Raw genomic sequence first — 13,686 nt, forward strand, 5'->3', positions numbered from 1 at the left:
TCAACATGTCCAGGTTTGCGCAGTAATACGAGACAGAACTGAGGTTGGCACTAGATTATTCACCTTACGTATAAATACGTCGCAGGTGGATACAGCAGTACTGAGTATCCTAAACGTTGAAGCCTTCACCACGATACAACGTGCCGTGAAGTGGGCCTCTTTGCCCCTGAATAGAGCCTTGAGAACCGCGTGCGAATATATAGCTAAAGTGTCAGAGTTTAACGCCGTATCGTCGAGTTCGACTTATTCTATTGTGAAGTAATAGTCTACTATTTATAGTGTATCGTGCGGCTACCGTTCTACAGTGACCAGCATTACCACCGGTTCGTCGTACCTATAGCTAGTGCACTTATCCAGGCTGGGCGGCCTAAACTCGTGCCACCACCCGAGGAGTCCTAGACGAGAACCGTTGGATATGTACACCGGAGAATCTACACCGGCGAATGCAGAGCCTTTTCCGGCTGGATTATATTGCTTTGGTACTGTGGCTGCTGGAGCAGAGAACCGTCTACTCCACTGCTGTGTGGGATCTACCCCTGTGAGGAGCACCCTCGAGCCCGCCTCTAGGACCAGAGGCTGGCTAGCTTTCATCCATGCTGTCGTGCATACTGGATTATAGCTGTTGCTTTGTCTAAGGACCAAGGGAGTACTGCACTGGCTCCTGTATCTGGAGCCTCGTTATTCCGCGTTGATCCAGACTTTGCTCCCGAACATTCCTCTACCCTGCCGGCTTACAACCGGAGGGAACCCCCTAGTGTCTCCAGCTGACTACGAGTGTGCCTTATGTAATTACTATGCTACAGGTGGCGTCAGTTATACCCATCTTACTATTCTCATGGACTTACGCTCTTGACCTACTTTAAGTGTTCTTCGCCTTACTGTACAAGCGCAATTATAATTCTCAATCTGTAACCTACCGTTGCTGCTCTAATAATAAATACCTCTAACTAGAACTTTCTTTGTCATTGCCGTATTCTTGTGTGGGTGTTCACCAGATATATCATGTACTGTATGGCCAGTAATTAAAGTACATAACTAAGTAGTGGTTTAATAATACCATACTCTCAATACAGTCAGGGAATTGTACCCCTCAGTTACAATTGGTCCTTCGAGCCGGAGGAATATCAGTGTAATATCTAAATATAATATTGATATTAACCATGGCCAGCGGTGAACACTCCCCAAGCGGCTCTCCCAAGCTAGAACGCCCGCAGCGCAGACGTCAGCCACCTCCCTACCTAGAGGAATACGCTGTCAGTCTAATACCTAGCTTTATACAGACGTTAAATGCGGAAAAAGCGGATAGTAAAAGCATGTCAAATCCTACCGACCAGGCGACCCTGCCAGTAGAGACCCTAGTGGGTTCTAACGTAACTGACCAAGCTCACGGGGGGGACCAGGGGGGACATGACATGACTATACCCCCAGACAACGTCGACGGGACGGTCCCCGGAGAGCTCCAGGATAAAGAAAGCGCTCCAGGGACAGAACCCGACACACTACCAGAAGAGAAGCGCGCCCAGGAGATAGACCTCGGGGCGCGCCAAGTGAACAGATCTCCAACGAGCACTGTCAGAAGCCGATCACCTCCGTCAGTGTCTTCCCCCAGCGAAGCGGACAAGATGCTGGCGCAGGCATTCATCGCCACCCTGGCAGCCTCCACTGAACGCGATCGACTCCAAGCACAGACGCTTAGTGAGCGCGAACATTCTTCCATGGAACAAGAGCGCCTCCGGGCGCAACAACTAAGTGAGCGCGAACACTCTACCATGGAAAGAGAACGCCTGCAGGCTCAACAACTGAGTGAGCGCGAACAATCTGCAGACCAACGAGAGCGCCTTCACGCGCAACTCCAAGCGCAAGCCCTTAGTGAACGCGAACACTCTGCAACCCAGCGAGAGCGCTTCCAGGCGCAGCAAAGGAGTGAAGACGACCGCATACGCCTGGAGACCAGACGCCTCCAGACGGAAGAGAACATTGAAAGAGACCGCGCCGATGCACAGCGCGCCGCCGCCGATGCACAGCGCGACGCCGCCAATGCACAGCGCGACGCAGCCCAAGCCCAGCGTGAAGCAGAGCGCGACATCGCTCACATCCAGCACGAAGCGACCGGCTACAGGCGCATATAATGGAGCAATTGATTGCCAGGGCGACACCCCCTCTCTCCGCACGGAGCTCCAGAGCATCATCACGACAAGGGTCTAGGGCACCTTCCCCTACCCGACCAAGTGACCCGGAGCCCGGCCAACAGAAGGATCATATCCACGTCTCCGAACCCCCTCCCCGACCGGTCCATACGAGACCCAGCAACCGGGAAGAGCCGGCCTATGCCGCCGAGAGACTGAATAGAAGACTTCAAGACCTAGAAGACCTAGCAGAGGAAGAGGACCAGGAGGTCCAGTACAGCCCAGACTTCACCCCCGAGGCACTGCGCTACAAACCCCAGACTCAACTCAAGGGTGAGTTTGACGCACAGCCAGCACAGAGGAACAGCACCTGGGTACCCGGCCCCTGGTACCCACCAAGTACCAGCCCACGACAACACGTACGGGGAGACTCGCCCAGGAGGCCTCTCCCCCAACGCTCACCGATGTGCCAGCCATCCATGGCATCGCACCTTGGCACACCGACGTTCCCGGACTTTACGCACAAGGACAGAGCACAGTACATGGAATTACGGATGTGCTTAGAGACTATGATGTCCGACGTCCCTGATGAGTCGTACAAATATGCTATCCTCCTCAAGCATCTCAAGGTGCCCAGAGCGCATAATATAGCGCTGGCATATTCCAACTCAAGCACCCCATACTCCGCGGCTCTAGTAGCCCTCGACCAGCATTATGGACGCATATGGGACTACGTGATACAAGAAATAAGGAATATTGACCGTCTCCCCCCAGCCACAGACAATCGATCATTGGATGACCTCTCTATCAAGGTACAATCCCTGGTAGGGATGCTGGGGTCTCAAAAGGAAAAAGGGAGACACGAACTATATGCTAACTCTAATGTAGAACGAATATTAGAGAAGCTCCCTCCAGCCCGCCAAGATCGCTTTAGGCGGCAGAGAGACCACCGTGATCCCGACGGTCCCGAGCCATCCCTCCTAGACCTGGCCGACTTCCTCACGAGAGAAGTCAGCAGCCTACGACTGGATACGTTCGTGCGGAGTGGACCAAGCCCAAGAGATGGACCTCGGAGATCCAATGATAACCGCCGGTTGGTGACCGTTATGCACCAAGCCGAATCAGTACCGCGGCACAAGAACCACAACACCCCCTCGACGAAAGAGAAGTGGAAGATTGTATGCCAGTACTGCGAGAAAGAACATTGGCTGTCTCAATGTGACACTTTCAAGAAGATGACCGCCGACGAAGTGAGTCAGTGGATCAAAGCCAACCGCCGCTGTTACCGCTGTGCGCGCAGCCATATGGCAGCCGAGTGCCGCTTAAAGAAGAAATGCAGCAGGTGTGACGGCGCCCACTTGGATGTCTTGCATGACAGCAACAGGAAGAAACTCGCACCCCCAAGCAGCACCAGAGTAAACGTCATGTATATCGACCCCGCCAGCAGCGGGAGCTCCCGAGTGCTCTTGAAAGTGGTCCGAGTGACACTTACGCCGTCCTTGACGATGGGTCAGAAAAGACTCTCCTCCTCGCATCCGCTGCAGCCCGGCTGGGTCTGCGGGGGAGCGAAGAAACAATGACGATTCGTACTATAAGAAGAGACCTGAAGACAATAAAGGGTGAAAACGTCTCCTTCACTATCGCAGCAAGCGGGCAGCCCGAGAGGCAGTATAGGATTACTAACGCTTTCACCAGCCAAGACATAGGCCTGTCACAGTACACCTACCCCATCCCCAAGCTGATGGAAAAATACGTGCACCTACGTCAACTACCTATACCGCTCGTCGACGGCGCCACCCCGACCCTGCTCATAGGATCCGACCACGCACACCTCATCGTCCCAACGGACCGGGTCCACATAGGGCCCAGAGGCTGTCCAGCAGCAGTCGAGACCCGCCTACGATGGACACTACAAGGCCCCCTCTCCAGGTCTCCCAACCGACCAGCAGCCACTCGCTGCCTCCACTCCAGAATGACAGAAGAAGACACCACCCTCTTACAGCACGTCGAGAGGCTATGGACACTAGACACAATGCCCTTTAAGAATGAAAAGAAACTCATTCGTTCAAAGGAAGACACTTATGCCATACCCCTCCTCGAGCAGAGGACAAAGAGAGTCGAGGTCAATGGAGTGATGAGATACGCAACTCCACTCTTGAGGCGAGAGGGTATGCCCACCTTCCACGCCTCAAAAGAAGCGACGGAGCAATATCTACTGAACACCGAGCGGCGTCTAGCCAGAGACCCCACTCAAGCCACTGTGTACCGCGCTGAGATTGACAAGCTAATCACAGCGGGACACATAAAGAAAATTGACATTCAAGAGGCCGATCAGACGACCGAGTCATGGTACGTGCCCCACCACAAGGTCCACCACAACGGCAAGGATCGTATTGTGTTCAACTGCAGCTACCAGATCGGACTACAGAATCTGAATAAAGAACTCTTGCCCGGCCCAACACTCGGCCCCTCTCTACTAGGCGTGTTGCTACGTTTCCGCCAAGACAAGGTGGCCATCAGCGGCGACATCAAAGGGATGTTCCTGCAGGTGCGACTAGTGGAAGAGGACAAGCCCCTGCTGCGGTTCTTATGGAGAGAGAGGATCGGGGATGAGCAACCATCCATCTACCAATGGGAGGTCCTCCCTTTCGGAACCACATGCAGCCCATGCTGTGCTACGTTCGCACTGCAAAAACATGTCGCAGAGGACCCAGCAGCTGACAAGGAGGTCCGACAAAGTGTAGAGAGGAGTTTCTACGTGGACAACTGTCTACAAAGCGTCTCGACGCCAGAAGAGGCCGAGGCCCTCCTACTCAAGCTCCGCGCCTCCCTGATCAAAGGCGGCTTTGATCTCCGGCAGTGGGCCAGCAGCGACCCTCAAGTACTTCGCAGCCTCTCCCCAGAGAACAAGGCAGCAAGCAGCGAGACCTGGATGGCGACCATCCCAGGTGAAGCCCAAGAAATGACATTAGGACTAGTCTGGCGCTTCAAAACAGACTCGCTCCATTACAGACACACACCCCTGACCAAGGAGCAGGGAAGGTCGATTTCACTACCGACCACCAGACGGAGCGTATACAGAACACTCGCCAGACAATATGACCCGTTGGGATGTATCCTACCTTACACCACCAGGGCAAAAATGATTGTGCGAGAGCTGTGGGACAAGGAACAGGGCTGGGACGACCCCATACCCGACCACCTTGCTTCCACATGGAGAGAGTGGGAAAAGGAACTCAACTCGCTCCCAGGTGTCAACATACGCCGCAGCTACTTCCCACCCACAGTGCGGCTGGAGACGTGCCAGATGGACCTGCACGTCTTCAGCGACGCCTCAGAAGTAGCCTACGGCTCGGTGGCTTACTTGCGGGCCCGAGAGGAGGGAGGAGAAATACATACCGCCTTCATCCTGGCTCGCTCAAGGATAGCCCCCCGCAAGCAACAATCGATCCCGCGTCTAGAGCTCTGCGCAGCCCTAGTAGGCGCGCAACTCGCCACGTTAATCCAACGTGAACTCACCATCCCGGTGCAAAGAACAATCCTGTGGTCAGACTCCATGACCGTACTCACATGGATCCAGTCCGATTCGTGTAGATACAAGGTCTTCGTGGGAGTCAGAATCACAGAGATCCAAGACTTAACAGAATCAGCATGCTGGAGGTACGTGGACACAAAACAGAACCCAGCAGATGTCATCACACGGGGAATGTCCCTAGATGACCTCACACGTCACAATATCTACAGTGACGGTCCCGAGTTCCTCAAGCTCCCGGAAGAAGAGTGGCCTAACCCCACCCCACGGGAGGCTAGTCAAGAGGAGGTAGAGATGAAGAAATCTATGTTCTGTGGGCTGACGCACACACCAGTTCCCACCGACCCTAACATAGACGACTGCCCCACCCTTGAGAGTGCGCAGTTAAAGACATTCCTGTGGCACCACCCTGAGGTTCCCTCCACTACTGACATTAATGCAGCTAATTACGAAGAAGCAGAACTCCTTCTGCTACAGCGAGCCCAAAGAGACTCGTTCCCCGACGAGCTAGACTGTCTGCAGGGATCAAAGCCAGTCCCGTCAGACAGCAGACTGCTCCACTTGGCCCCTGAGCGCGACGCCCATGATCTCATCAGAGTGGGTGGTCGTCTGAGAAGGGCCCCGGACTTAACGGATGACGTCAAGTTCCCTATAGTTCTCAACAGCCGACACAAGGTCACAGAGCTCATCATAAAGAAATACGACGAGGATGTGCACCACGCTGGGGCAGAGAGAGTCTTCGCTGAGATCCGACGTCGCTATTGGATACTGCAAGGAAGAGAAGCAGTACGACGCTTCCAGCGGACCTGTCTAGATTGTCGCAAGTGGCGAGCACAGCCCAGTATACCCAGGATGGCTGACCTGCCTCCCTGTCGCCTCCGACTTGGCGACAAGCCCTTTCACTCCACCGGTATGGACTGCTTCGGCCCGCTGTACGTGAAGAAAGGAAGAGGGACGGAGAAGAGGTGGGGCATTGTATTCAAATGCATGACCACCCGAGCGATACACATAGAACTCCTTCCAACCATGAGTACGGACTCATTCCTTATGGCCTTCCGGAGATTCACAGCGCGGAAAGGAAAACCGTCTATACTATTGTCTGATCACGGGACAAACTTCAAAGGCGGAGAAAGAGAGCTGAGAGAGAGCTTCCAAGCTATGGGCCCAGAACTTAAGACCCACCTCGCTCCCTCTCAGATTGACTTCCAGTTTAACCCCCCGAACGCCCCTCACTTCGGGGGAACCTGGGAACGAGAAGTACGTTCAATAAAGACAGCCCTGTACGCCGTGCTTGGGGCCCAGACCGTGGCTGAAGAAGTCCTCACGACAGTCCTCACAGAAATCGAGGGAGTATTGAACTCAAAGCCCCTCGGTTACGTCTCAAGTGATGTAGCAGATGTCGACCCAGTCACCCCCAACACTCTCTTGATGGGGCGGCTGGACCCCGCGCTCCCACAGACGGTGTACAGACCTGAGGAAGAGAACGGCCGAAGAATGTGGAGGTACAGTCAACTGACAAGTTTTGGAATAGTTTCCTCCTCCACTATCTACCGTCTCTACAGACCCGCCAGAAATGGGTAAAAGATGGAGACAACTTGACGGAGGGCACAGTCGTCATGATCATAGACCAGTCACTACCCCGAGCTATGTGGCCGGCCGGCCGCGTAAGCAAAGTGATCACTGGTGCCGACGGAAAGGTCAGAGCGGCAGAAGTTCTTGTCCAGGGACGGACATACACCCGACCCGTGGCGAGGCTGATAGAGTTGCCAAGGCTCCCTGACTCCCTTGATGACGACCATGACCCACTGACTTTGTGAATTGCCCTACTCCCCACAACGGACATTGAGTAGTTGACAAGACGGTTAATCTGTCTCTGCTTATCTAATTAGGTGCGGACTAATTAGGAGGCGGCTGTTACAAAGGGTCAGATTAAACCGAATATATATATTTATTGCTTGAGATCCCATGTATAATATTTGTATATCGTTTGATATCCCTGGTATATTCTTTGTATATATACACGGAATATCCCTTTACCTGGGTACAAGCCAGACCATAATATTCGTTCTCCTATTGGACAGCGACCCCTAGGCGCCAACGGCCATACCCCCAATGGCAAGTTCAAAGACAACGCCAAGGCATGTCTCAACATGTCCAGGTTTGCGCAGTAATACGAGACAGAACTGAGGTTGGCACTAGATTATTCACCTTACGTATAAATACGTCGCAGGTGGATACAGCAGTACTGAGTATCCTAAACGTTGAAGCCTTCACCATGATACAACGTGCCATGAAGTGGGCCTCTTTGCCCCTGAATAGAGCCTTGAGAACCGCGTGCGAATATATAGCTAAAGTGTCAGAGTTTAACGCCGTATCGTCGAGTTCGACGTATTCTATTGTGAAGTAATAGTCTACTATTTATAGTGTATCGTGCGGCTACCGTTCTACAGTGACCAGCATTACCACCGGTTCGTCGTACCTATAGCTAGTGCACTTATCCAGGCTGGGCGGCCTAAACTCGTGCCACCACCCGAGGAGTCCTAGACGAGAACCGTTGGATATGTACACCGGAGAATCTACACCGGCGAATGCAGAGCCTTTTCCGGCTGGATTATATTGCTTTGGTACTGTGGCTGCTGGAGCAGAGAACCGTCTACCCCACTGCTGTGTGGGATCTACCCCTGTGAGGAGCACCCTCGAGCCCGCCTCTAGGACCAGAGGCTGGCTAGCTTTCATCCATGCTGTCGTGCATACTGGATTATAGCTGTTGCTTTGTCTAAGGACCAAGGGAGTACTGCACTGGCTCCTGTATCTGGAGCCTCGTTATTCCGCGTTGATCCAGACTTTGCTCCCGAACATTCCTCTACCCTGCCGGCTTACAACCGGAGGGAACCCCCTAGTGTCTCCAGCTGACTATGAGTGTGCCTTATGTAATTACTATGCTACAGGTGGCGTCAGTTATACCCATCTTACTATTCTCATGGACTTACGCTCTTGACCTACTTTAAGTGTTCTTCGCCTTACAAGCGCAATTATAATTCTCAATCTGTAACCTACCGTTGCTGCTCTAATAATAAATACCTCTAACTAGAACTTTCTTTGTCATTGCCGTATTCTTGTGTGGGTGTTCACCAGATATATCATGTACTGTATGGCCAGTAATTAAAGTACATAACTAAGTAGTGGTTTAATAATACCATACTCTCAATACAGTCAGGGAATTGTACCCCTCAGTTACACAAATCATTGCTCATATTTTCCCTTCTTTTGGTTTTAGGATATGTTTAAACGTTGTGTGCGTGCGTGTGTGTATCTGTCTGTCTGGCAGACTATGGTTACTTGTCTTGTGTGCACGCATTGACGTACGTGTGTCTCTGTCCAGGTGGTGAGCGTGGAGATGCGTGGCGGGGCGGGGCGCCGGCTGGTCAGGCGCGTGGGTGTGAACTGTCTCCAGGACGCGGCGGCGTGCTGGTGGCCCCTGGACCCCGGTGAGGAGCTGTGGCCCTGGACCCCCAGCCACACGCACACAGACAGGAGCAACCTGGTCCTACTCAGCTGCTCACCTACTGATGGTGTCAAGGTACCACGCACCGCGGAACCGGTAGGTCCAGTATGGCCATGGCCCTGCCTACTCTGGGGGTGTATCAAACGTCAAACATTATGTAAACATTTAATATTTTAACATTTAATAATATAATATATCAGCAAATACATTTACGCTCTTAACACATTGACCGCCAAAAACGGCTTACGACGGGTTTGCTGGTCATGCGAACTCTGCCAAACCACGCTGCACGATGTTATTGAGATCATATTTAACTTTTTTCGCCATGGCATTCATAATTCCGCCACACAGCCTCTGCTGATACAGTGGGACTCTGCACAACAGTGCAACGCCTCAATACTGCGGCCTGGTGGATGATCGGGCGAGTTACAACCGGAAGTGGATCTGGTGATGTCGGTGTATCTGGGAAATCCGTCCGGCAGTCACATATCGTTGCGGGACTATAGACACACACTGGCGTGCATGGATCGCTGCCATAACTCAATAATCGATATGATTTGGGCGTATATTGCGCCATACAAACCGGAAACGGATCTAGTCGATCGACTAGATTGTACCTGAGTTACAATACAATATACTATACAATACAAACCAGAAATGGGATGAGGTACAATTTAGGTACAATTTACAGTAAGGTGTAATGAGGTATGGGTTGTAGTGCAAATTCTTTACCAATAAATATAAAGTGTGTTTAGGTGTTCTAAAGTGGGTGCTGCAGTGAGTTGTTTGTTTAAAGTGAGTGTGTGCGTGTGGATGTGTGTGCTGTGAGTGCATTTGATGGTTGTTACATAGTGTTATTGTCATTTAGCATTCTGATGGCTTCTTCTGAGTCTCTCTGTGCTTGCCATGAGACTCCGGTATCGCTTGCCTGACCGCAGCAGTTCAAAGAGGCAGTTGTTTGGGTGGCTGGAGTCTTTGATAATTCTCTTAGCCTTACCCATGCACCGCTTGTTGTAAATGTCCTGGAGAGTGGGAAGCCTGCCTCCAATTGTGCATTCGGCTGAACGGGCCACTCTCTGTAGTCTGCTACGGTCTTGTGCGGTGCTATTCCCAAACCAGGAGGTGATATTGCCAGTCAGGATGCTCTCTATTGTGCATGAGTAGAAGTTCTTAAGGATCTTCTGACTGACTTGGAACTTTCTTAGGCGCCTGAGGAAGTAGAGGCGTTGCCGTGCCTTCTTCACAACACTGTCAATGTATGTGGTCCATGTCAATAGAATAGAATAGAATAGAATAGAATAGAATAGAATAGAATAGAAATACTTTTATTATCCCGTGGGAAATTAGACACTGCAAATCGCTCAACATTTAAACATTTAGACAGGACAGGTCACAATTTAGAATGATAACACAAATCAAATCAAGTTGCCTAGGATAAGAGTAGAGTAAAATTAAATGAAATAAAATATACAGAAATAAATACAGTAAGAATATACTGAGCATACTGAGCATGGGGTAAACAATTTGGTCAATATAATTATAATTTACATCTAACTAATGAAATATGAAATATATATTCCAGTATTCACAGTGTCACAAGGTGCAGTATGCTTTAGGTAGTGTATTGTCCTCCTTGGGTTCCAATAAGACCTAGATCTATGTCTGGCAGCCGTCGCTGCCCCCTGTTGTTGTGGAGTGCCCCCCGCTAGTCGCGTCCTCCTGCCACTAATGAGCTGCCGCTCTGTGCTCAGTGATTCAGTGAGGCACAGTGATGCATTATATAGTCTGATGGCTGTTGGAATGAAGGACTTCCTGTGCCGTTCAGTGCTGCATTTGGGTAGTGTGAGCCTAGCACTGAACATGCTCCTCCTGTCAGCCAAGTCTGTGTATAGTGGGTGGGTGGGGTTTTCCCTGATGACCTGGAGCTTAGCGGGGCTCCTCCTCTCCGCCACCCTCGCTAGAGAGTCCAGCTCCACCCCAACCACGCTGCTGGCCTTCCTGACCAGCTTATCCAGGCCTGGTTGTGTCCACTGCTCTCAGTCCGCTGCCCCAGCAGGTCACAGCGTACAAGAAGGCGCCCGCCACCACCGACTCATAGAACATCCTCAACATCCTTGTACAGACATTGAAGGATCTCAGCCTTCTGAGGAAGTAGAGTCGGCTCTGGCCCTTCTTGTACAGTGCTTCTGCATGTTTTGACCCGTTCAGTTTGTTGTCGATGTGCAAACCGAGGTATTTGTACACCTCAACCATGTCCACATCAACTCCCCTGATGGAAACAGGGGTCACAGGTGCACTCCTCCTCCTCCCCAGCTCCACAACCAGTTCCTTGGTCTTCGCCACATTTAGCTGCAGGTGGTTTTTATCGCACCATGTGACAAAGTCCACTACCAGTTCCCGGTATTCCCTCTCGTCACCGTCCTTTATACATCCCACTATCGCAGAGTCATCAGAAAACTTCTGAAGGTGGCAGGACTCTGACCGATAGTGGAAGTCGTTGGTGTAGAGTAGACAGTGAAGAGGAAGGGAGAGAGGATTGTCCCCTGCGGGGCCCCGGTGTTGCTGACCAGTCTGTCTGACACACAGCTCCGTAGGCGCACGTACTGTGGTCTTCCCGTCAGATAGTCCACAACCCAGGACACCAGGGGGGCCTCTACTTGCATCGCCTCCAACTTCTCACCCAGCAGCCCAGGCCTTATGGTATCAAAAGCACTGGAGAAGTCAAAGAACATGATTCTCACAGTGCTCCCCGGCTTGTCTAGGTGAGTGTAGGCTCGGTTCAGCAGGTAGATGACAGCATCCTCTACCCCCAGTCTGGGCTGGTAGGCGAACTGGAGTGGGTCTAGGTGGGGTTTGGTCACCGGGCGGAGTTGCTCCAGGACTAACCTCTCCATGGTCTTCATTATATGAGAGGTTAGAGCCACCGGCCTGTAGTCCTTGGACGTGCTGGGACACGGGCACTTGGGGACAGGGACCACACAGGAGGTTTTCCACAGTGTCGGGACTCTCTGCAGCCTCAGGCTCATATTGAATATGAACTGGAGCACATCACACAGCTGAGAGGCACAGGTTTTGAGTACAGGATATGTGGACTCCGAGGTACTTGAAACTGTTCACTCTCTCAACCGGTGCCCCGTCGATGCTGAGGGGGCTGTAGTCGCTGACCCCGACCTCCTGAAGTCCACAATCATCTCTTTTGTTTTGCTGACGTTCAGGGAGAGGCAGTTCTCCTGACACCACTGCGACAGATTCTCTACCTCTTCCAGGTAGGCCCTCTCGTCGTTGGCAGAGATCAGGCCCACCACTACTGTGTCATCAGCTAATTTGATGATTGTGTTGTTGTTCCGCTGTGCCACACAGTCATGTGTGTACAGGGAGTAGAGGAGGGGACTCAGAACACAGCCCTGGGGGGCCCCTATGTTGAGCGTGATGGATGAGGAGGTGCAGTTGCCTGCTCTCACCACCTGGGGTCTACCCGTCAGGAAGTCCAAGACCCACTGGCAGAGGTCATAGTTCAAGCCAAGGTCCCTGAGCTTGGCTATGAGTTTGGAGGGGACTATGGTATTGAATGCTGAGCTGTAGTCGATGAACAGCATTCTCACATAGTTCCCCTGCCTCTTGTCCAGGAGTGATGCTGCTGTGTGCAGCACATGGGCGTCCTCCGTGGACCTGTTGGGGCGATATGCAAATTGCAGGGGGTCCAGGTTGATCGGCAGGGAGGAACAGATGTAGCCCTTCACTAGCTTCTCAAAGCACTTCATGGCTATGGAGGTGAGAGCTACAGGGCGGTAGTCGTTGAGGCAAGCGGGCGTAGATTTTTTGGGTACAGGGATAATGGTGGACTTCTTCAGACAGGTGGGGATGACAGCCTGTTCTAAGGACAGGTTAAATATGTCAGTGAATACCGGGGCCAGTTGGTCGGCACAGACTTTTAGGACGCGGCCGGGGATGCCGTCCGGTCCTGCTGCCTTCCTGATATTCACTTTCTTAAAGGTCCTCCTCACCTCATGTTCTGTTATCCTGAACACTGAATCTCCATCAGCAGCGCCCCCCCCCCCCCCCCCCCCCCTCCATTGCAGTGGTTTGTAGGCTGGTGTTGTTATTCACAGCCTCAAACCTTGCATAGAAGGTATTGAGATAATTTGCTAAGGAGATGTCATTGTTCAGTTTGAGGGAGGTGCCTTTATAATCTGTCATCGTTCTGAGGCCCTGCCACATACCTCTAGAGTCAGCCTGTTCAAACTGAAGTTCAACTTTATCCCTGTAACGCCGTTTTGCCTCTATTACTGTCCTCCTTACGTTGTATCTCGCCGCCTTGTGGTCATTCATGTTGCCTGTCACAAGCCCGGCGTTGTAGGCTGAGGTGCGCACTTTCAGAGCCTCACGGACGGATTTATCTACCCAGGGCTTTTGATTTGGGTAAACTCTGATTGTGGTAGAGGGGATTGTTTCTTCTACCAGAGTACAGACAAAGTCAAGCACTGTTTCAGTGTAGTCGTTAATATTGGCTGTGTTATCACGGA

The 13,686-nt window shown here is 52.0% G+C and overlaps 1 protein-coding gene across 1 annotated transcript in view; it reads left to right on the forward strand.

The window, feature by feature from the left end:
- wdpcp (WD repeat containing planar cell polarity effector) overlaps nucleotides 1–13,686 on the forward strand; it is a gene marked incomplete at its 5' end in the record, with an annotated part of 118,208 nt that overhangs the window by 42,679 nt on the left and 61,843 nt on the right. Inside the window, one exon of the mRNA XM_084321911.1 lies at nucleotides 9,041–9,238. Within this exon, the coding sequence (XP_084178037.1) occupies nucleotides 9,041–9,238 (198 nt within the window). The remainder of the gene's footprint in view (nucleotides 1–9,040; nucleotides 9,239–13,686) is intronic.

Source organism: Notolepis coatsorum (genome assembly GCF_963971535.1).
Source record: "Notolepis coatsorum genome assembly, chromosome: 9".
Taxonomy (NCBI): domain Eukaryota; kingdom Metazoa; phylum Chordata; class Actinopteri; order Aulopiformes; family Paralepididae; genus Notolepis; species Notolepis coatsorum.